This window comes from Equus asinus, chromosome 21 (assembly GCF_041296235.1).
Source record: "Equus asinus isolate D_3611 breed Donkey chromosome 21, EquAss-T2T_v2, whole genome shotgun sequence".
Classification (NCBI taxonomy): domain Eukaryota; kingdom Metazoa; phylum Chordata; class Mammalia; order Perissodactyla; family Equidae; genus Equus; species Equus asinus.
In genome coordinates, this window is record NC_091810.1 from 48,931,817 (window position 1) to 48,954,683 (window position 22,867).

At 56.1% G+C, this 22,867-nt stretch overlaps 1 protein-coding gene across 12 annotated transcripts; it reads left to right on the plus strand.

Moving 5' to 3' along the window:
- Positions 1-1,847: 1,847 nt before the first annotated feature.
- Positions 1,848-14,723, plus strand: MST1R (macrophage stimulating 1 receptor). Of its 12 annotated transcripts, none has more exons than XM_014840461.3 (20): positions 1,848-3,364; positions 6,516-6,704; positions 6,779-6,907; positions 7,084-7,254; positions 7,566-7,726; positions 8,088-8,253; positions 8,366-8,502; positions 8,662-8,823; positions 8,919-9,012; positions 9,155-9,364; positions 9,466-9,612; positions 9,692-9,854; positions 10,024-10,125; positions 10,201-10,407; positions 10,748-10,828; positions 10,980-11,161; positions 11,256-11,365; positions 11,630-11,795; positions 12,226-12,362; positions 14,140-14,723. In XM_014840461.3, the coding sequence occupies exons 1-20, from the start codon at positions 2,129-2,131 to the stop codon at positions 14,393-14,395; spliced, it is 4,206 nt and encodes a 1,401-aa protein (XP_014695947.2). In that variant the 5' UTR covers positions 1,848-2,128; the 3' UTR covers positions 14,396-14,723. The 12 variants fall into 12 exon arrangements, with proteins under 12 accessions (XP_014695947.2, XP_070348906.1, XP_014695946.2 ...); XM_014840460.3 differs by having other exon boundaries at positions 1,988-3,364; positions 9,152-9,364; XM_014840462.3 differs by having other exon boundaries at positions 1,988-3,364; positions 9,152-9,364; positions 10,204-10,407.
- The last annotated feature ends 8,144 nt before the right edge of the window (positions 14,724-22,867 follow it).

Consider the following 22,867-nt stretch of genomic DNA (forward strand, 5'->3'; position numbering starts at 1 on the left):
GTCAAGGACCAACGCTGCCTGCGAGGAGACGTCGGCCTGGGGGTAGCCAACAGCTTGGCTACATGGCGGCAGCAAAGAACCAACTATTGACTGCTGCACCCCTACTCCCAAAACGGGTGGCTAGGGTGATCATGGAGGGCCCCTGGAGTCTCCTCCCAACCCCCAGAAATCTCTCCAAATGTCCAGAGGTGGGATGAAGGGTCACAAGAACCCATGTCTTGGCACCAGGCAGAGAATGTTTCATTTCAGTTTTGCCCCATATGACTGTCTTTAGACATGTTGACTGGAACATGGGAACCGTGCCACAATTTTCAATGGGTGTTTATTCATTTCCGGGCCAATTCTGGCTAGCAAGGGAGTGCCTTTTACAGTGCCTCAGTCAAGGTATGCTCCCAGCACTGGGTGTGGCTACCCCTGTTTCCTCGCTCAGTCACCAGGTGCTCATCAAGCTCCAGCCTGGAGGGGGAGGGGAGTCCAGCATTAGGAATGTGGCGGGGTGGGGGAGGCAAGTGTTCAGAAGAACTGTGCTGGGGTGGGTATACCACAGTGTTTGTGGGACCCAGGAAATGGACCTGTACTACCTGGATCATGAAGGCTTCCTGGAAGAGGTGCCATCTAAGTTGCAAGAGGAAGAAGGCAAAAGAGTGCTCCTGGGAGGAACAAGAGTATGGGCTGGGTTGGGGAGTAGAGGAGATACAGCTCCCCGGACCAGGCTGAATCCTGTTGGCCTGAAGCCTTCTCTCTCCCCCACACTCTTTACCCTTCAAAGCCCTGGAACCCACAGCACACAGGTCCCTTGGACCTCAGCCCAAGGGTCACTCTATGAAGCACCCCCAGGCCCACCTGGCTGAAAAGGCTGTCAGGCTGAGGATGTCCCCCAATGCCTCCCTCCAGTGTTGAAGGGGACCAGTTACCAAGGGGCAGCCACCGAGGTCCAGGTGAGAGATGGCAAGAGCAGACCTAGTTGCCTCCTCTGCCCTCACCCCATATACATCATAGCCTGGAGAGAGCTCTGGGCAACCACCTAGTCAGAATAACATCCTCATTTCAGAGACTGAGAGGCTGAGGCCCGGCTAGGCTAACAGAGGAAATTAGAGGTGCCCTGAGAACTAAAGCTCATGCTTCCCCCACATGAGGGGCCACTGGAGCAGAACCAGAAAGGAAGGCTAGCATTGTATATTTTGTTATCCCCATCCTACAGCTTCCATATACTGAGGCAGCAGTGGAGGGACCAGAGCTAGGGCTCGGCCTCCACATAAGGTGCCTCTCCTCTGACTCTGATTTCCAGCCAGCAGGGCTGGCCCCTTTTATAACCCTATCACCCTGGGTGGGCCAGTGCAAAGCAGCTTTTGACATGATCCAGTCACTGACAGCCCAGGGCAGACCTACAGAAAGATGGTTCCTCCCCACAGAGGGGTTCGTCACTCCTGGGGTCCCTCCACTTCTTCCCTCTGGTCCTCCATACATTCCTGGTCTCTGTTCCCCACACAGTGGGTCCCCCAGGCCTTGCCTGGGAACCAGCATCTGAGGGTGTTGCTGTAAACTGGCTCCAAGGGAAGAAATGAGGCAGGTGGTTTTCCAACCCTCACTGACACTAAGGCAGTCTCCTCCACCCCCACCTTGGCCCAGCCAGTCGTGGGGGGCGGGATGGGACGGCTCAGGCCTACTTATCTCTCTCCAGGCCACTCCATCCACACCCACCCACAGGCCACTGAGAAAAGAGAAGGTGTAGGACCCAGGCTTCCAAGGTGGGCCGAGAGGCTGGACTAGGCCAGGCCTTCAACAGGCCCCACCCACAGAACCGCCCAGCGGCCTGGCCCCGCCCCCCCCCCCCGCGCGGCGCCTTCGGTCCGAGGCAGACTGCTCCAAGCGCCAGCTCCGGGAGGCAACTGGGACGGCAGGTGAGGCGCCCTCTCTGTTCCCTGCCCGTGTGTGTGTCAGCCCGCGCCAGGTGCTCAAACTCGAGGGCAGGAGAAGACGGTGGGCATCGCAGGAGCCCCGGGCCGGGGTTGGCTGCCCGAGAGCTCTCAGTACCACCGCTGGACTCGGGTCCCTGTCCAGACCTCAAGTCCGCTCCCAGCCAGGCCCCGGCCTTTAGGAATCCCCCTGGGGCCCCAGTTGGGCCTCAATGACGCTCCTCCCGCCGCCGTCTCAGCCCACCCTGTTGCTGCTGCTGCTTCTGCTGCCGACCTTGCCGGCGACGGGTGGGTCCTGGCAGTGCCCGCGCACCCCCTACGCCGCCTCCCGCGACTTTGATGTGAAGTACGTGGTCCCCAGCTTCTTGGCCGGCGGCCCGATACAGGCTCTGACGACCTACGATGGCGCTGGGGAAGGGAGTGCCGTGTTTGTGGCCACACGCAATCGCCTGCACGTGCTTGGGCCTGGTCTGCAGCCAGTCGAGAGCCTGGTCACGGGCCCTGCTGGGGCCCCTGGCTGCCAGACGTGTGAGGCCTGTGGTCCAGGCCTCCACGGCCCGCCGGGAGACACAGATGCGCAGGTGCTGGTGTTGGAGCCGGCGCTGCCCGCACTGGTCAGCTGTGGCTCCAGCCTGCATGGCCGCTGCTTCCTGCATGAGCTAGAGCTGCACGGGACAGTAGTGCACCTGGCGCCGCCAGCCTGCCTCTTCTCTGCACACCAAAACCGACCCGAGGACTGCCCCGACTGTGTGGCTAGCCCTCTGGGCACCCTTGTGACCGTGGTTGAGCAGGGCCATGCCTCCTACTTCTATGTGGCATCCTCATTGAACACGACAGTGGCCGCCAGCTTCAGCCCGCGCTCGGTGTCCATCCGGCGCCTCAAGGCCGACGCCTCAGGATTCGCACCAGGCTTTCCAGCGCTGTCAGTGCTGCCGTCGCACCTCACTTCCTACCATATTGAATACGTATACAGTTTCCACTCGGGAACCTTCGTCTATTTCCTGACCGTGCAACCAGCGAACGTGGCAGCCGCTCCTGGTGCCTTACACACGCGCCTGGCGCGGCTTAACGCTGCCGAGACGGACCTGGGTGATTACCGCGAGCTCATCCTTGACTGCCATTATGAGCCTAAACGTCGGCGACGTGGGGCCCCTGAGGGTGGGCAGCCCTACCCAGTGCTGCGCGCAGCCCACACGGCTCCGGTGGGCGGCCAACTGGCTGCTGAGCTGAGCATCGCTGAGAGCCAGGAAGTGTTATTCGGGGTTTTTGGGGCTAGCAGAGACAGCAGCCCCGGTGTGAGTCCCAACTCTGTCGTCTGTGCCTTCCCCATCGACCTGATGGACACTCTCATCGACCAAGGTGTAGAGCGCTGTTGTGAGTCTTCGGTCCATCCCGGCCTCCGGCGAGGCCTCGACTTCTTCCAGTTGCCCAGTTTATGCCCCAACCCGGTGAGCAGAAAGAAGGGGTCCTCACCTGGAAGCACAGGGCTGAATCTAGGCCGCTTTCCTTCCACCACTGAGAGGGTCTAGAGGAGGAGGGCAGGTGGGCAGAAGTTTTCTTTTCCACTCGATTCCTTAGTGCTGGGGCTGGTGTGAGGGAATAGGCCAAAGGCCACACTGGAGGCTCATGTCCCCACCAGGCTAGCCCCTGTTGCTGTCCCATTTTCTTCTTTCACCCTCTTACCTAGCATGGCCTCTGATTTTTTAGGTAGTTTCCCTGATTATGTGAGAACTGGACTGCATCATAGCTGTCTCACTGCCAGTCTGGGTAGAATGCTGGGTGTCCCTTCTTACCTCCCCACCACACATACCCTCAAGGACACACACAGAAAAACAGCATAGCCCCTGCCCTCCAAAACAGCATACCCCCCGCCCTCCCCGCCCCCCACACAGGCAGCTGCTCACCAACAGTTTCACTTTCCCTGTGGGAGCGCTTGTTTTGCTCTGCTTTTCAAAGAGGGTGGGGCAGGAGTTGTCAGAGAATGTTCCCCCACCCCAATTCTAGGGAGCGTCCTGAGCCTTGGAAGTTTGGAGGGCTTCACTGACCCACTCATCCATGACAGTTCTCCATGGGGTGTTGAGGGAGGACCTGGGATGTGGTAGGAAGGCAGCTTGGCTCTAGTAGATTCCAGGAAGGTCATCCCAGTCTTGTGCAAACAACTATAAACATCTAGGGATGAGTAACAGCCTAGGAAGGGCTGGTTGGAATTGGCTCACCACGTAGGAGTCCCAGACTTTCTTCTGTAGCTGGGGCCCTGCCCCTTCTCACCCTAGACAGGAGGTCTTCCAGCCCATGCTGAATTAGGGGCTTTTTCCAGCAGACCCTAACCAGGTTCTCTCCAGCCATGGTGGCAGCAAGGTGGAACAGAGACAAATAGGACATTCTTTACAAAGCTTCCCTAAGGACAAAACCGAAACCTATTTCTTGAAACCATTGAAATAGTCCCACCCTAGATTACAAGAAATTAAACCAAGGAAATGGGGTGAACAGCATTGGACAAGTGGTCATTCAGAGAGCTGACCCACAGTCACTGCTCTCAGAATCTCTGGCTGCCATGTGGCCCTGGCCCTGCTGTGACCTTCTCCACTGACTCCTTTCCAGTTCCTATTGATGCGCCAGACATGGGGTGAGAACTTATATACAATGAGGGGTGAGGAATCTTCAGCCTCCCTCCCTCAGCAGAGTCCATCTGGTTTGAGGAGGCCCTAGGAATGGAGATCCCTTGTCTGGGCCTGGGAAGCCCTGCCTGCCTTCCTCTCCTTCCCTCTGGGGAGTCAGAACCTCTCCCCAACTTGGCTAGTGGTCAGTGGGTCAGAAGACACCCAGCACAACTGGGCAGTGCCAGGCTCCAGGAGAACTAATCTCAAGCCCTGCCCACAGGCTGGCCAGGCCCCTGGGAGGTGTATGAACCAGTCTGTACAGTGTTTGTCCAGTGACTGAGCATGCAGCCTCTGGGGCAATACCCACTGTATGCTCACTGTGGCTGGCTTCAGGAAGCCTGAGGGACTCAGAGCTGGTACCTGCCCTCCATGGGTTCACGTAGGGTTTGAGTCTGGAGGAGTCACCCTCTATGGGGCATTGGGTACTTTTTTTTTTTTTAAAGATTTTTAAATTTTTATTTATTTATTTATTTTTAATTTTTCCTTTTTCTCCCCAAAGCCCCCAGTACATAGTTGTATATTTTTAGTTGTGGATCCTTCTAGTTGTGGCATGAGGGATGCCACCTCAGCATGGCTTGATGAGCAGTGCCATGTCCACGCCCAGGATCCGAAGCGGTGAAACCCTGGGCCACTGCAGCAGGGCACGCGAACTTAACCACTCGGCCACGGGGCTGGCCCTGGCATTCGACACTTAAGTCCAGTGTTTTCAGAAGCCAGGGGCCCCTAGACAAGCCTAGGGACCCAGAGCTAAGGCCCTGGAGCCCAGGGACAAGAAGGCTGGGGTGTGGCCCTGACTAGGGTAGGGCCTCTTTTCCACCCCACAGCCCCACCTGTCCCTGAGTCATGCTGAAAACACCTGGCTGGCTTCTGGCTAGAGCCAGGCCCTTTATCCACCTCCAGTGAGAACAGAATCTCAGTCCTCACCCACCCGGCTACAGACCCAGAACGCATGGAGTTTTGGATCCCAGCTCTGCACCTGGTCTTTCCACCAGGGCTCCTACTCAGTGCTGAGGTTTCAGGAATGGGTTAAGCATTCTTGGTCTGATAGGGGCCTCTTATCAGCCTTGAGGAGTGCCCTCAGGGCTGGCGAGGGAGGGTCTCAAGCAACTAGGGCTACTGAGCCCGGCTGCACTTTGCACCCAGCTTCAATACCTTGCATTCATAGACTGGCTTCCTGGCTTCCCAGAGGCCTCCACAGCCCTACCTTGGGACACTGAGTGCAGCCCCAAAACACTTTCCCGCTAAGAGCAAGGGAGAGGTTAGTGTCTCCCAGTCCTGAAGGCCTAGCCTAGCACCCAGGGCTTTAGGCCTTGGTTTATCCCTTTTGTACCCTGAAGGAGGGTGCAGCTGGAGGTTCAGGAAGACCTTTGGAGATTCAGGGAGAAGGATCATGTTACCAACCCCTTGCTGGCCGGTTAACCTCAGAGTTCAGCCCCCTTATGCAGGTGTGGAAACAAGCCCACAGAGGGGACAGAGTTTGCTGAAATGCAGAGCAGAACCAGCAGGGGGCGGGAGAGGACTTTGACTAAGAGCTCAGACTTCCAACCTGGCTCCTCTCCTGAGGGGATTCTAAGTCCTTAGACAAGTGAGCAAACCTCTCTGAGCCTGTTTCCTTATCTGTAAAATGGGGATGAGGAGAACACCCCACACTACAGGGTGGTTGGGAGGACAGAATGGGGTTGGATCTGTAAGACTCTAACTCATTATCAGAATGGACGTGGCAAGGTAGGGTAAGGTGTAGGGGGCGCCGGCTTTCCAGCATGGGCCTTCTTCCCTGACCTTGCTACCTCTGAGAGCCTCATGGATGAGAGGGGGCTGCGGAGACTCTCCAGCCAGGCCAGGTAAGGGGTGGGAGTTTAGGCTGCTGTGGTCACTGACAGAGGCCCCAGTGGGTCAGTGCATGTGGATGAGCCCTGACTCCTTCCCTGATGCTCCCCAGCCTGGCCTAGAGGCCCCCAGCCCCAATGCCAGTTGCTACCACTTCCCTCTGCTGGTCAGCGGCAGCCTTCTACGTGTGGACCTGTTCAACGGGCTGTTAGGACCAGTGCAGGTCACCGCGCTGCATGTGACACGCCTCGACAATGTCACAGTTGCCCACATGGGCACAGCTGATGGGCGCATCTTGCAGGTAGGTCTCTCATCTCCATAGCCCCTTATTCCCAGGATCCCATCCCCATTTTGCTCACAGTTGACCTGTCCCAGGTGGAGCTGGCCAGATCTTTCAACTTCTTGCTGTATGTATCCAACTTCTCACTGGGCAGTAATGGGCAGCCCATTCAACGGGATGTCAGTCGCCTTGGGGATCATCTGCTCTTTGCCTCTGGGGACCAGGTAAGGTGAGCAGGGACAGGGCCTGGGGCCAGGGTTGTGGGAGCACAGCCTCCCTACCCAAATCAGGGAGGCACTGACACAGGTCTCACCACCCTGAACTACAATGGGATCAGGGAGTCTATGGGGCCTAGTCCCTCCCTCCAGTCATCCCTGAGCCGCCTGTCTGCCCCTCCAAGGTCTTCCAGGTACCTATCCAAGGCCCTGGCTGCCGCCACTTCCTCACCTGTTGGCGTTGCCTGAGGGCACAGCGTTTCATGGGCTGTGGATGGTGTGGGGGCATGTGTGGCCGGCAGAAGGAGTGTCCTGGCTCCTGGCAACAGGACTATTGCCCACCTGAGCTTACTGAGGTATGGCTTGCCTGGCAGGGCACAAGTAAGATGGGACAAGCTGGGCCTGGGATGGGGGGTCAACAGGTCTTGACCATGATCTTCCTCAGGCCTGGGATGTCTTTAATATCTCCAAGGAGGAGATTCTTGGCAGAGGGAATGGCACAAGCAAAGACCTGGAGGCAGAAAGGTGCTTGAGTGAGGACTAACAAGTGACCTAGAATGACTGGAACCTGGGGCAGGCAAGGGGATCAGCAGAAAAGTCGGGAGAAGCAGATAGGGCTGAGAGTCCTGGCCCACAAAGGGACTCAGGCTATCTGCTCCCCTCTCAGTTCTACCCCCACAGTGGACCCCTAAGGGGCAGCACAAGGCTGACCCTGTGTGGCTCCAACTTCTACCTGTACCCTGCTGGACTAGTGCCTGAGGGCACTCATCGGGTCACCGTGGGGGAAAGTCCCTGCCGAGTACTGGCCAAGGACAGCTCAAACCTCAGGTACCAGGTGGTCCCTGCCCTTCCTATCCCTGATGGAAGCAACCAAGCAGCCCCTTCTCTGTGAGACCCTGTCCTCTGCTTATCGGGGGGAGGGAGGTATGGGGCAAGCTGCAGTGGCTCTGGCTGCTTTGTATCTGGGGAGATATCTCTGTTCCTTCTTAAGCCTGCATATGCCCTACCTGTCTGTTGAGTCATAGATTGGGCAAAGTTAGTCTCTGCCCTGCCAGAGCCCTTCTACCCTGGAGGAAGGCATGGGTGGAGAGATGCCATCCTCAGGCTTAGAGGAGACCTGTGTTTTGTGGCCGGCATGCAACTAAGCCTGTGTGATGCCCAGCTGACTTTAACTTCCCCGGTCCCCCAGCCCAGTGCCCCGGAAGGACTTTGTAGAGGAGCTTGAGTGTGAGCTGAAGCCCTTGAGCACACAGGCAGCCGGGCCTGCCAACATCAGCCTCACCGTGACCAACATGCCAAGGGGCAAGCACTTCTGGGTAGACGGCACCTCCATGCTGCAAGGCTTCTCTTTCCTGGTGAGGCCATCTTGCCTTGTCTGTGCCCTTGGCCAGCTGGGCAGTACGGGCAGGGAAGGGCTTGGAGTGGAGGGCCTCCTACTGCAGGTAAGCCACCTCCATACTCTCTTAGGAGCCAGTGCTGAGAGCAGTACAACCCCTATTTGGCCCAAAGGCAGGGGGTACCTGCCTCACCCTTAAAGGCCAGGACCTGTCTGCAGGCACCAGCCAGGCTGTGTTGGTCAATGGGACTGAGTGCCTGCTGAAACAGTAAGTGCCTGCAGGCTAGGAAATGGAAAGCCACCCAGGGGAGCCATCACCAGGTGGGGCTTGGATCCCTGTCAGGGCAGGGGTTCGGCAGACCATTGGAGGAGGTGGGCCTGCCTTTCACATGAGGGTGCCCCTGAGTACAATTCCCCTGTTCTGCAGGGTCACTGAGGGGCAGCTTTTATGTATCACGCCCCCTGGGGCTGCTGTGGCCAGCGTTCCCATTCAGCTGCAGGTGGGAGGTGCTGAGGTGCCTGGCTCCTGGACCTTCCACTATCAGGAAGACCCCGTCATTCTGGGCATCAGCCCCAACTGTGGCTACACGTAAGTGTCACTTCGTTGCCTGCTCTGGTTTCCTAGGAATGAGGGAGCCAGCCTCAGAGAGCACCCCAAGCCTACCACCCTGCTCTCCTTCACAGTGGCTCCCGTGTCACCATCCGTGGCCAGCATCTGACTTCAGTGTGGCATTTAGTGCTATCTTTCCAGGATGGGCTTAGGGCAGTGGAAAATAGGGTGAGTGGGCACTGGCAGCTGCCCAGTGGGCACTGGCCAGGACGGAGGAAGGCCAGACAAGTTCCCTGACTGGTCTGGGCTGAGAAGACTGGGGTAGCCATAGGTGGGATGCCTGGCTAACCACTCTCATGGGCCCCAGCAGTGTGAAGGGCAGCTCCCGGAGCAGCATTGGTGTCGCCTGCCTGAATATGTGGTCCGAGGCCCCCAGGGGTGGGTGACGGGGAACCTGAGTGCCTGGGGGGATGGAGCTCCTGCTTTCACACTTCCTGGCTTTCGCTTCCTGCCCCCACCCCATCCACCCAGCACCAAACTGGCCCCACTGAAGCCTGAGGAGCATGCGATTAAGTTTGAGGTAAATGTAGGGGATGGAGGGTGGGGAGAGTGGAGGGTTATGGGTGAAGCCTGCCCAAAGTAGATGGGAGCACTGGCCAGTCCCCATGACTGTCTCTGCAGTATATTGGGCTGGGCTCTGTGGCTGATTGTGTGGATGTGAACGTGACCGTGGGTGGTGAGAGCTGCCAGCACGAGCTCCGGGGGGATGTGGTCATCTGTCCCCTGCCCCCCTCCCTGCAACTTGGCAAGGATGGCACCCCACTGCAGGTAGGCAGCTCAGCTTGCCCTCCACAGGAGACATGGGCTGGGGCCTGCAGGCTGGGCCTAAGCTGCCACCTGCCCCCAGGTCTGCGTGAATGGTGAATGTCACATCCTGGGCAGGGTAGTGCAGCAAGCCCGACAGAGGTTCCCACAGAGGACACTCCTTGGTGTCCTGCTGGCCCTGCTCCTACTTGTGGCTGTACTGGCCACTGCATTAGTCTTCAACTACCGGCGGAAGAAGCAGCTAGGTGAGTTCTCCACTCCCATCCTGACTCACGCCAACCCCTAAACAATGGCATCTCCGAATCCATATATCCTCTCTCTGTCCTGACCTTTGGGGTCTGCCTACACCTCCTGGGTGGGGATTGGCCTCTAGGAGCTTGGAGAGGCTGGCCATCAGGGGCTGTCTTTCCACAGTCCTTTCTCCAAACCTGGATAACCCGGCATCCCTGAACAGGACCACTGGAGCTGTGTCTCTACCTATGCTTCACTCAGGGTCTGACTGCAGAAATGGCCTTGGTGAGATGGTGGAGGAGCTAGAAGCTAGGCTCATACCCTCTGCTCCACAAGTCCCTTACTCCCTCTCCTTCACAGCAGCCCCTGCCATTGATGGTCTGGATTCCACCACTCGGGTCCACAGAGCGTCCTTCTCAGACAGTAGGGATGGGTCCTGTATCCCACTGCTGCAGACAGAGTCCATCCAGCTTGGGGACCTGGACTCTTCACTCTTGGCCGAGGTCAAGGATGTGCTGATTCCCCATGAACATGTGGTTACCCACAGTAACCAAGTCATTGGCAAAGGTATTATGGCCAGGCCAGGCGGGGCTGGGGCAGAGATGAGTCCTGAGATGACATGGCCTGAAGGGACAATTGGGCAGGACTCTGCTCTGGATGACCTTGGGCATACCATACAACCTCTCTGAGCCTCCATTTGCTCATCTGTAAAAGAGGAATTCTGTCTTCAGTGGGTTCTGATGCACATTAAGTGGGCACAGGAGGGCTGCACGCTATGCCATCATGTGGCTGCTACTTGTTTTTAATGTCAGATTGCCAGTTGGTGCTCTGAAGTCTGGTTGCCAATGAGAGGGTGTGGTGTGAACCCTGGGCACTGGGGCCCCTCTCACCATCTCTCCCTCACCAGGGCATTTTGGAGTTGTCTACCATGGAGAATACACAGACAAGGCCCAGAATCGAATCCACTGTGCCGTCAAGTCACTGAGTCGTAAGTGGAGCAGAAGCTGAGAGGGTCCTCATCCCTGCTGTGCTACCACCTTGTTGAGTGACCCTGAGCAAGAGACCTTTCTTTTCCATTTCCCCATCTGACCCTTGTAAGGGGATGCCCTGCCCTGGGCCTGACTCAAGCCACTCTGTAGGCATCACAGAGGTACAGGAGGTGGAGGCCTTCCTACGTGAGGGACTGCTCATGCGTGGTCTGCACCATCCAAATGTGCTGGCTCTCATCGGTATTGTGCTGCCACCTGAAGGGCTGCCTTGTGTGTTACTGCCCTTTATGCGACATGGAGACCTGCTCCGGTTCATCCGCTCGCCCCAGCGGGTCAGTGCTCAGCTGGTCCTGGGTTGGGGGGCTTGGGCAGCAGCTGGGGATGGAACTACTCTGTCCTTGCTTACTGACCCTCCTGTGCCCCTAGAACCCCACGGTGAAGGACCTCATCAGCTTCGGCCTGCAGGTAGCCCACGGCATGGAGTACCTGGCAGAGCAGAAATTTGTGCACAGGGACCTAGCTGCTCGGAACTGCATGTGAGGGGCCAGAGCTGTTGGGGTGAAGCAAGGGGCCAGGGCACCAGGGTACACAGCTGCCTAAAGGCACCTCATGGAAGGGCCCATGCTCCAGCCTTTGCTATGCAGCCTTGGGCATGTCCTCTGCTCTCTGGGTATCAGTTTTCCTGTCTGCCCAGAGCAGGCTTGGATTGGATGCTATGACTCTGAAACCTTGTAAGGGCATAGAACAGGTGGGTTCAGGGCCTGGTGGGGGCCAGTCCTGAGTATGATTTCCCCTCGCAGGCTGGATGAATCATTCACAGTCAAGGTGGCTGACTTTGGTCTGGCTCGCTATGTCCTGGACAAGGAGTACTACAGTGTTCGGCAGCACCGCCATGCTCGCCTACCTGTCAAATGGATGGCACTGGAGAGCCTCCAGACCTACAAATTCACTACCAAGTCTGACGTGGTGAGGCTTTACCAGCAACAGAGTCCACATGGCCGAAGTGTCCTTGGTGAACAATTGGCCTTCCCTGTTAGGCTTCAGATGATGATCTGGGCCCAGGGAATCCCCAAGCTGGGCTGCCCCCACATGCCATTGCCTGTCTCTTGGGCAGGTGTCAGGTAGAATCTGATATCTGCCAGGGCAAGAGAAGGCTGTGAATTTATTGGCTCCTCACAGACAATCCAGGCCCTGCCCAGCTCCACTCTGGGCAGGTTCAGCTGGTGGGAAGAGACGGAGGGAAGATGCTTGTGAGGTATTGAGGAATGGACTCTGATTGGGAAGTGGAGCCCCCTATTTCCAGCTAGAGGGCTCCAGGAGGTAGAGGACCTGGGGAGCCCACCTGCCCCAAAATTTGGGGTAGAGTTGAGTCACCTCCTCTCTTCCTCTCTCACAGTGGTCGTTTGGTGTGCTGCTATGGGAGCTGCTGACACGAGGTGCCCCACCATACCCCAACATTGACCCTTTTGACCTCACTCACTTCCTGGCTCAGGGTCGGCGCCTGCCTCAGCCTGAGTATTGTCCCAATTCTCTGTGAGTATGTGGAGGGGGTGAAGGGGAGGGAGCTGGGCCCCTGAGACAAGGAGGGAGCAGGAGACAGAGTTCATGCCTGGCTCTCTGAGTGATCTTCTTGTTGACCAAGAAAGGGACTCTCTCTGGGCCTCAGTTTCCTATCTGTGGACTGGTTCTGCCCCCATTCAGGGCTGGGTGCTTGGGGGATATCATGGTTGCCATGGTAACAGCATTCCCAACTAAGAGTCTGGGTTGAGGCCTGTGATTTGATTTCCCAGCACTCCTCTCCTCCAATCCTCGCCAAGGGGGGCTGTTCTCCATCTTTTTCACTCACTTAACCTCAGGGAAAGGTTTCATTGGCTCCCACCTAGCCCCCTCCATGTTTTCAGATGAGATATTTTCTCATTGGATGTAGTTTCAGATTCCCTGTTCCCAAAGGCATGGTGGCAGCCATGTTGTCATTAGTGTCTATCAGGTGGGTTTAGTTTCAAGGTTCAGCTTCATAAGCAGTACACATGCCTCAGCTGTGCCCAGGTCTTTGTGGTTAGAACAGGAAGAACCAGGTCACAGGTAAAGGTAGTTGGTGATTCTGTCTCAGGCTGGACTCAGACGGGTATGAGTAACCCTTCCTCACAGCCCTGCCTGTCTTGAGTTTGATCTTTATTATTCACTTCACCAATGTATCTGCTTTGAAGTAAGGCAAATTCACTGCCAATCTGCCTCCAGGTCAGTCTCCCTGAAACAGACTCTGAGATGGAGATTTATGTGCAGGGCATTTATGGTAGGTAGGGGGCAAGGGAAGCAAGACTGGGCAGAGGGAGAAGTTGGGCTGAGATGCAGATGCAGCAGAAGCCACAGCCCATCCCACAGGGACTGCTTGATCTGGGATAGGCCTTCAGAGTTTCCTGAAATTGAGATCAAGGTGCCAGGTCTTTGAACCAGACCTTAATCAGTCGCTGGTCACAGCTGTCCCCGAGGAGGGAGTATGAGCTTGGAGGAGGCAGTTTTTTTCTGCCTAGGGCAATTCCTAGAGAGGGTATCAGCCATGAGCCATCAGCAGCTACTGGAAGAATGAGGGAGGTAATCCAGATAGCATACACAGCATCCACTATTCCAGGACAAGTCCCTTCTCCTCTCTGGGCCTCACTTTCCTCATCTGTAAAGCTGAGATGATAATAGTACCACCCTCAGAGAGTCTGAGAATCATATGAGATTATTGTGTATAGGGCACTTAGAGCATCATTTAAGGCAGGGATGACATTCCCAAGATAAAGGGGAATGTACTAGGACCCACTAGGAAAACCCAGAGAAACTCTGCTTGGGAACCATCGTGCCACTGGTACTGCCCCACCTGTCCTTGTCTCAGGCCTTTTAATCCCCATTTCACTGGATCTGGGCTTTCTTCCTAAAGACATGTGATGATAACCCTGATAGCTTGTGAGCTGGGTCCTAAGCTAAGCACTTTACAGGCATCCTCTCACCTTATGCCCCAATAGCTCTGTGATCAGAGGAGGATCCAGAGGCACAGAAAAGTTAAGGAACTTGCCCAAGATCACACCACCCAGGTCACAGGGCACAGGAACCCAAGATCTTAATCCCTGAGGTAATTTGACCTCTGCCAGAGTGGGAAGGCAATCACAATGATGAGAAGAGCTGCCCCTGATTGGGCAATGCTAGGCACAAGGCCCTGTCACCTGTCCTCACCCCTATGTGGCCTGCCAGGGGGTTAACGGTGGGCAGCCCAGAATCTCTGGGTCGGGATACACACCCTGCCCCTGAAGTTTCCTTCCTCTTGCAGGTATGCAGTGATGGAGCGCTGCTGGGCAGAGGACCCTGCAGCACGACCCACCTTCAGGATGCTAACAGGGGAAGTGGAGCGCGTGGTGGCCGCACTGTATGGCGACCACTATGTGCAGCTGCCCACGGCCTATGTGAACCTGGGCCCTGGTGCCTTGAATGAGGTGAACATGCCCCTGGAGCAGTCACCATCCCCACCCATGCGGAGGAGCATGGGGCAGTCCCGGCCCCTCCTAGAACCACCAAGACCCACATGACCTCAGCCCTAGGCAGGCCCTGGGGGGCCGGATCAGCATAGCAACCCAGGAGTTAACCCTAAGCTCCTTCTGGGCCATGCCGGGTCAGGAGGAAGCTCAAGCTGGCCTCTGCCCTGTCTCTGCCCCTTAACCTTGAGGGATGATAGGAGGGGAGCAGGGCTCATTAGCCTCTCACTCCACAGAGGGAGCCAGTGAGGGCGATCCTTGATGCAATGAGTATTTATGGAGCACCTGCTATGTGCCTGGCCACCATGCACAGGGGACTCAATGGTGACCACACAGACACTGGCCCTTGAACCAGTAAATGAACAAATGAATACTCAAGTGCAAATTGTGGTGAATGCTATGAAACAAAAAGGCTGCTTTGAGGGAATGAAGGACAGCTTTAGATAGAGAGGTGAGGAAAGCCACAGCAAGAGGTGACATTTTTGCTGAGAACTTGTCAGGTGGGAGCTGTGCCAGAAGCAGCTGGGGGAAGAGAGTTTCTGGCAGAGTGAGTAGCACATGCAAAGACCCTGAGACTGGAAAGGGCTTGGGTCAACAAGAAGGCTCCAGAGAATAGGAAGGGTAGGGAAGGCCCAGATCCAGGTTACAGGGCCCTGGGGACTTTTAGATGGGAACCAAGAGGGGTGGGTTGTGTACCCAGGCATGCAGCAGCCAGAATGGCTTCTCCCACTGCCCAGTCTGCCTGTCCTGTTCCCTGGACCCGATTCCCTCTCCAGGGCTCTACGTGAAGCCTCCTGTACTCCCTCCCACCCCAAACAAACACACTGCAGAGGTATGGAGGCCTGTTCCCTTCTGCCTCAACCCTGCCAGCATTGCTCTTGCAGCCTTGAGAGGGATGAGCCAGCAGCAAGGCCTCAGCTCCACACTTTCAAGGCACCAGCTTCCAGGTGCCAACAGCCCAGGCTATTTATACTCATCAAGGCTACTGTACAATAGCCACTAGAGGGGCAGGCTCCACTAGAGAACAACAGCTCCCTCCTCATACTACCCCTCTCCTACACCCTTGATGCTAAGGAGGTAGCTGGGCCCTTCTGGTGTGGATGGCCAGGGTACCAGGGTGGCTGCGCCCAGGACATACATCATGGTGGATCCTCTTTCTTGCTCAAGACCCCCATGGCCTCTATCCTCCCAGTTGGGAGACCCCAACTCGCCCTAAGGGGAGTAGGCTGCCTCCCCTGTGAGTCCCCAGCATTTTGCCCTGTCACAAGTGGAACTCTGGGTTTGAGGCAAGAACTCCCTGGTAAGCAGAGTGGACGTCTCCTTGGGACTGGAGCTGCTCAGCTGTTCTCTATCTGTACTGCTGCCCACTCTGTCACCTAAGGCCAGGGGGACACCCAGCCATGAGGACCCTAAGGACTCTGAGGACAGGTGGGTAACGCTTAGAAGGGGACTCTTCTGCATAAGAGCAGGGATCTGAAGATCAGGGGCCTATGAGCTGGAGAGGGGTAGAGACAGACTTTGTCTGCCTGCTTGCTACTGCACCTCTGATGCCCATCAGTGCAGCCACAGATGAGGTTGTAGCCTTGCATGCTTGGCTGGAGAACCCTTGTCTCTGTGTGGGAGGGAAAGAGTTATATCACCCCTGAGGCTGGGAGAGAGGTGGGTGCAATGTCCTGGAGTACCCCCATAGCTGTGGCCCCCATACCAGTTGGAAAGGAGTGTCTCTATCTCTCCAACTTGCAGTCCTCATTCCCTAATCTCATCCTGGCAATCTAAGGGTCATGCAGCACTCTAAGCCCTGGGTGGGGAGTGAGGAGAAGGCCCAGGGGCTTCTCTGAAGATAGACTGAGGCTCCTTTCCCAGTGAGCCTCTGCAGCTCATGGACCACTGGCTCATCTCTTCATAAGAGAGGGGCTTACAGAGGAAGGGGGTCTCTGGATGGGAGGGAAGCTTAGTGAGGAGAGGGGTGCCAGAGAAGGGAGATGGAAGAGAGCTCAAGGGGTGTCAGATTTCCTGTGCAGCCAGATTGTGAGGCTTTGGGCCTGTTTCTGGGCCAAGGGCCCTCAGGGCCAGGATTCTTCAAAAAGGGGCCCCAGTTAAGCAGATGCTTGGGCTCCTGGATCATGGCACAGCTGCACTCCATCCCCCCAGTGCTGCAGCCCCCAAGCTCTGAGCTCTGTTCTCAGAGCCACCTGATAGTCTCAAGTCAATCTAGAGTGTCAGGAGCTGGAACTACATCAGGGTTTCAAATTCTTGACTGGGCCACCAGGAAAGAGAGGAAGGGTGGATTCTAGGCCCCTAGATGGGCTGGGGGGACCAGGAGGTTTCTAAGTGGCTTCCAGGGCTGCTGAAGCCTGGGCTGCCTTTCCCTTGAGGGAGGCCTCAGTAAGATCTTAGGTATGGTGTGTGGCCAGAGCAAGGGAAAATTGCTGGTGGCCATGGTAGGCCCAGGCCTGCCACTAGGGTAGGATAGAGTGGGCAGAGGTTTCTCCCAAGGATTTGAGAGTCCAGCCTTCCTACCATGAGCTGTTGGGAGCAAGTACCAGCTCCTCTGCCTCATCTTCATACATTGCAGTCTAGTGGGGCTGGGGCAAACAGGTGTCAGTAAAGGCTGGAGGGAAGTCAGGATGGGAGCTGGGCTGAGGAAGCAGCAGATGATTCACTCTCTCCTGACTGCCCACTGTGTCACTGTTGTCTGGCACCTGGAGGGCCAGCGTGGTAGATCGACCTGCTTTGCTGGGGGACCATGAGTCTGGTATGAGATTTCCCTTATCCTTAGCCCCAACCTTTCAGAGAATTTTCCCCAGGATCCAAAGGCTCTCTGGGATCACACCTGAGGGCTCCAGATACTGCCCCATTTCAAACACGAGGGCCTTCCTAGACAGTGGCTTCATCAGTCCACTCCCTCAGTGCAGCCCATGAGGTCCTAGGTCCACCTCTTGTTCCATTTCATGAACTAATTCCCTTCACCTGTAGGAGAGAGCAGGACCCTCCGGTACTGGGGTGGGATAGGGGCATGTGGGCACTGCTGCAAGATTCTGAGGCTCAGGGAAGCCTAGGTTGCATTTCTCAAACTTATTGCCTCTGCCTGGGGAGAAGGAGCCCTGGAAATCAGTAGTTGAGTACTGAGCCTCCATCTGCCAAGCCCTGATAAAAAAAAAAAAAAACACCTTTTACTCTATGCTGGGCTGGAGAACTCCCCTCCATGAAGACCCCAGGAACTGGGCATCTCTTCACCCGGAGCCTCTGCTTTGCCCATGTGAGAGTTCAACCAGCCCAGGGGTGGAGCTACATGGCCTGAAGGAGTGGTGATGATTCAGTGAAGCACCCCCAGTATTTCCTATCTGGCACAGTGGGGCCAGCTGAGCCGGAGACTCTCCCTCCTCTCTTTTGGGGTTTGTTGTACTTGGGCTTTTTAACCCAACGAGCATAGATGCCTAGAGAGCCTCGCCTGCTGCCACATTCATCTCCAGCTATCACAGCCTCCTGGGTGGGCTGGGTTCTTCAGATCGCAGGACAGTGAGCTGCAGCATGGCCTTCACACTTGGTCCTTGGACCAAAGCTAGGCAGCAGGTGCCCAGAGGGTGGCAGAGCCTGCCTGATCCAGCTCAGTCCAGATGTGTGGTACCTGGATCCCAGCCATCTTGCACTGACACCTTCAAATGCCCCCAGAAATGACTTTCTCCTGAACTCCCATTCCCATGAGTCCATCCCAGACAGGAACTCACACTCTCTATAAGGAAGGGTGGCTCTGCTCCTGAGCCTCCCCATATCCTCTGTGTCTTGCTGTCTATTCCTTCAAAGCCCTGAGCATCCTCTGTCTCTGGTCTCAGGATGTTCGTGCCAGGCCTAGCAGGAACTGTGGAGCTGCCCTGGACAGAGGGCAACAAGAGCAAGCCCTTCCCTTGCTTGGTAGGTTGAGGAGTCCAGGACAAGCTTCTGCCCCTCCACAGCTACTCGTTCCCCAGGAACTTCTGCTCCACCTATCTGACAGCCCTGACCTTGGAAGGGAAGCAGAGGCACTAATGGTCCTGACAGCCTGTCCTTTGCTGGGCAGATGGCAGGAGGGCTTATATTTGGCCCTCGCCAGTTTCACTGTTGCTCCGTGGGATCTCAGGGGCCGGGCACGTGGTGGTTCCTATTTTGAGCTGAGATGGTGGGAGCTGAGGGGAGTTGCTGAATCCCTGGGGCCCAGCACAGGCAGAGGCAGAGGGAGTACGAGAGGTTCCCAATGCCAAGGGCATCCTTGCTTTCTCTCCTCTCTGCTCCCTGTCACGTTGGTTTAGCCACCTGCACACTTGTAGTCAGTCTTGGACTGGGTACTTGGGATCTGGGAATGCATCAGGGAAGGCAGGGGACTCAAAGCAGCTGGTGACCAAGATCACAAGATTCAATCAGCTTTGAAGCCAGCCCTCCCTCCCTCATGCCGCAAATCCCACCTGTGCAGCCTGGACCATGGAGACTTAGAGGCCCCAAAGGAGTTAGCTCTACCCCTGGGCTCCATGGCAGTGACAGCTTCAGCCAGGCATCAGCTTTGCTGACATGTTCCTCCAAGCTGGGGAGCCCCCTCTTCAAAGGGGGAAAGGAATTATTTGGGCAACCCCAGTCAGCCTGCCCACATGGGCTCCTGCCCTGGTCTCTCTGACCCAGTCATCTGTTCTTAAAGTCACCCCACCCTCCTTGGGCCAGGGTTCCTCAGGGACCCTGAGGGAGGGCAGCTCTCCTCACACCCCCTCTGCAGGCACAGTTGGAGGTCTCTTCTCTGCAGTCATGAAGTCATGTGTACTTCTGGCACACTTCCTTTGCCCCCACCTCTGCTGGCTCCTGGATGGGAGGCTGCTCCCAGGGAGGGTGAGAAGCCCACCTCAGCCCCTAAGCCAGCTGTGGGCAGCAGTCAGGGTGGCTGTGCTGTTGCCCTCCCTCCAGGATGGTGCGGCTGGCCATCTTTCACGCAGAGTTACGTAAGCTTGAGTCAATTGGAGCTCAGAGCAGTTCATTGTGGGCTATTTTTAAGCTGTAACACATCACAGCAGAGGGGTCACTGCACCATGGCTTGCAGGGAAGGTTGTTTAAACATCTGTTATTTAAATTTCCCTGTGCTTTAGAGCTCAAAAGCCACATCTTTCTGCACTCTTGGGTTTTGCCTTCCACATCCTAGATTAGGAGTGGATTATCACCCCCCCCCCCACCCTGCCATAGGTTCCCCTTGGACTGGGGTTCTCTGTACCCTGGCTGTCTTCCTTTGGAGTCAGGCAGAGGGACCAGAGGGGAGGAGGCACCAGCTCCTTCAAACATGGTGCTACCTCCATGGAATGGGTACCAGGAGAGATTTCAGAGAAGTAGGAAGTTAGGGCTCACAGGTCACTTGAATCACTTCCAGGGAGGAAGGTCAGGAGAAGAAAACACACACAGAGCCCTGGGTGAAGAGCTGGGAGACCATGAGTGCACCCTTCCTCTTTGAGGGCTGTGGTTTCCCATCAGTACCCAGAAAGGGTTGATCACAAGATCCTTTTGGGTCTTTTCAGAAACCTGCCTTTCCTGGGCTGTGCTCCTTCCTGGAACACCCTCTCTCCACAGCTCTAAATGTTACTCACCTGTAGCCCGTGGGCCAGAACGGCTGGTGAACAGGCCCCTGAAAAGTAAGCAAGGATGACCCTCTAGGGAAACAGACCTTGCTTTTCACTCCATTATTAAGTGGTTGGCTACAGTGGGAGTCCTTTAAGGCTCCTTCTGATCCTAGATTTTTGGAGACGTCCAGAGTCTTCCCAGGGTACCGGCAGGGGAAGGCAGTAGACTAGAAGACTGCAGGGCCAGGGACTTGACAGAGCTGCCTCCTGAGAATACAATGGAGCCAAAAACATGTCTGCATTGGAGAAACAGTTCTGGGCGACTTGGTTGGTCACGGAGCTCCCAGTAGAATGCAGCCTCTGCTCCTCTCCCCTTGATGCCCTTCCTGCACACCATCCTCTAGCACCCCTAGATGGGAGGGTCCCAGCCTGACCCACAGGGAAGAAGAGTTTCTCAGAGTGATATAATTCTCCCGATCTCCTGAAGTCTGACCCTCTCCACATGGGTAGGGGGAGCGGTGAATTGTGAGGAAAGGTAATGTTGGGACTTGTCCTCACAGAGGAGACTTTGTGTGGCCTTGCCTTCAGACTGAGCTCCTTCTAGTCCCTTCTTGGTCCCTTCATCCCAGAAAGCCCTCAGCCTGGGGAATGGGCTCAGCCTGGGGGAGGGGTTTTCCAGGTTGCCATGGCAACATGTTGGCCCTCCTCACTTTCCAGAATCAGAAATAGAATTGGATGCCCTTCTTCCTGGTGAGAGACTATTTAAAAACATGTTGAGGGGAGGGGTACAGGGGCAATATCCCTGCCTGATCCCTGGGGGTTGGGCAGAAGGGGCCCAGCCCGGGAGCCTCTACCTGCCCTGCTGCCCTTCCCCTCAGCTGGATGGAATAGAGTGGGCTTTGGGCAGCCAAGAATTCTGAATACAAAGGAGTCAGCCCGGTCCCACAGGGTGTGTCACTGGCCCCTACTCAGCACCACCAGGTTCCTGGCAGGGCACTGGCTTAATGGCACCAACAAGGAAAATGTCCACTCTAGGCCTGGACCACCTGCTAATCTATTGGGAGGAGGATCAGGTCCATGTGGGACACAGCTTGGGTGGGGGCTTGGGGCTGCAGCACTCAGAAGGGAGGCATGTTGGCTCTCCTCCAGCAGGGTCCATGCCTGTGTGGCCCTGGGCATGGTACCCAGTAGTGGCACAATAGGTTTCTGAAGTGTGGGTCCAGAGCCTGGGGGCCTGGCTTCAGATTCTGGCTCTACTATTCACTAGCTGAGACTTCTATGAATTCTTTCTCCTCTCTGTGCCTTGATTTTCTCATTTGTAAAATGAGGATGATAGTGCCCTGCTCAATGAATTGCTGCGAGGCTGGCTTACATGTGCTCAGCACTGCTTGGCACAGATGAAAGACCCAATCAATGTCAGTCATTGTTCTTATTGCTATAAGGGGTGCTTGCTTCCCAGGTGGAAAGGGCTTCTTCTCTCTCCAGACTGCCTTCTTTGGGCCTTCTTTCATGGGCCACACCCTTCAGCTGACTCTGTTCCCTTCCCTCAGCATACCTCAGGGCAGTTGTTCACCAAGACCCCAGCCCTGGAAAGGCGGATTATGCCTCACTTCTGCAGGAGGTGGGGATGGCTCAGTGGTCAGACAGGCAGGGGCCTCTCAGGGCCTCTCTCCATGCCTCCCTAACCCTCCCAGGTGCAGCACAGCCCAAGGGCTACACAGACACTAGAAGCTGCTACTAACATCTGTTGTGGGGAAAACGAAACAACAAATTCAGTTTGCTCAGGACCAGAGATTAATGAAGTTAGTGTTCAGCAAGTATGTGTGTGTGCACGCACACATATGCAGGCCACAGACCCTGGGGCTCTGCCACCTTCCTGGGCCATAGTATGTGGTAAACAGCAGAGTTCTGAAAACGTCTGTCCCCATTCTTAACTGAAGGCAACATCTGGGGAACAGGGAGGGGGTCCAGGAGACCTGAGATATGGCTGAGTCAGGCTTTGCCCAGTGCCTAGTCAGGAAGGTGCAGATATAGCACAGTGCTAGCCTTGGTCCTGGGTCACATCGCTTCACACACCACGGCCAACTGTAAGCACTATTTTTAACCTCTGTAAAAACATACTGCCTCAGAGGACAAGACTGCAGCTGCGTTCTTCACAAACCTGTTTCCTGGGTGGAAAGACTGAGGCCTGAAAGTACACAGTCCTGGAGGACAGAAGATGGAGGCCCAGAGCTCGTAGCTGGGGGCAGGGGCGGGGGGGGGGTGGTGGAGGGGAGGAGGGGGCGTCAGCATGTGATCCCACCCCAGGTCAGAACCTGCAGACCCAGCCTGTGGCAGTGGGCGGTTCCCCAAACTGCTACCTAGGCCTGTCCTCTGTGGTTGCAGGGCATGTTTGGGCCTGGGCTTGTGGTCTAGGCAGGTCCTGATCCTCCCTGCCCCTCTGTTTGCCCATCTAAGAAATGGAGGATGGAACTGCCCACCCTCTAAAAGCTTACATTTCCTATGTGCCCACCCTATGTCCAGTCCTTTGTCTGATTTGTCCTCACTATATATGCAGCTATGCCCACTTTGTGCCCAGTCTTGTACCCACCGTACCCCCAGTGTGTAGCCAGCCCTGTGGCCATTGTGTAGACAGCCCTGTAACCACTATGTCCCTACTATGCCCCATCCTGTAATTGCCACTTGGCTGGTCCTGTGTCCCCTGTGACCTAACCCTATGCCCAGTGCTCTGCCCCACTTCTGGCCAAGGTAAATGACACAATGTGACAAGAGCTAGAACATTCCATTCTGACTTGAGGATTCTGAGCAGAGGCCCCACCCTTGCTGTCCCCACCCCCACCTCTGTGGGATACTGGTCCTGGGCTTCAAGGACATGTGGCTCTGGGGAGGGGGCTCTATGAGACACAGGCAGAGGAGAACCATCTGGAGCAGAAAGACTGCCAAGGAGCTGCTGTCCCTG

What these genes read in the sequence shown, in the direction of transcription:
- MST1R (XM_014840458.3), top strand. Translation starts at nt 2,129, where the DNA reads ATGACGCTCCTCCCGCCGCCGTCTCAGCCCACCCTGTTGCTGCTGCTG. An exon ending in CTGATGGGCGCATCTTGCAG is followed by an intron (nt 6,705 to 6,778) that starts GTAGGTCTCTCA and finishes GACCTGTCCCAG; the next exon opens with GTGGAGCTGGCCAGATCTTT. An exon ending in CTAGCTGCTCGGAACTGCAT is followed by an intron (nt 11,366 to 11,629) that starts GTGAGGGGCCAG and finishes TTCCCCTCGCAG; the next exon opens with GCTGGATGAATCATTCACAG.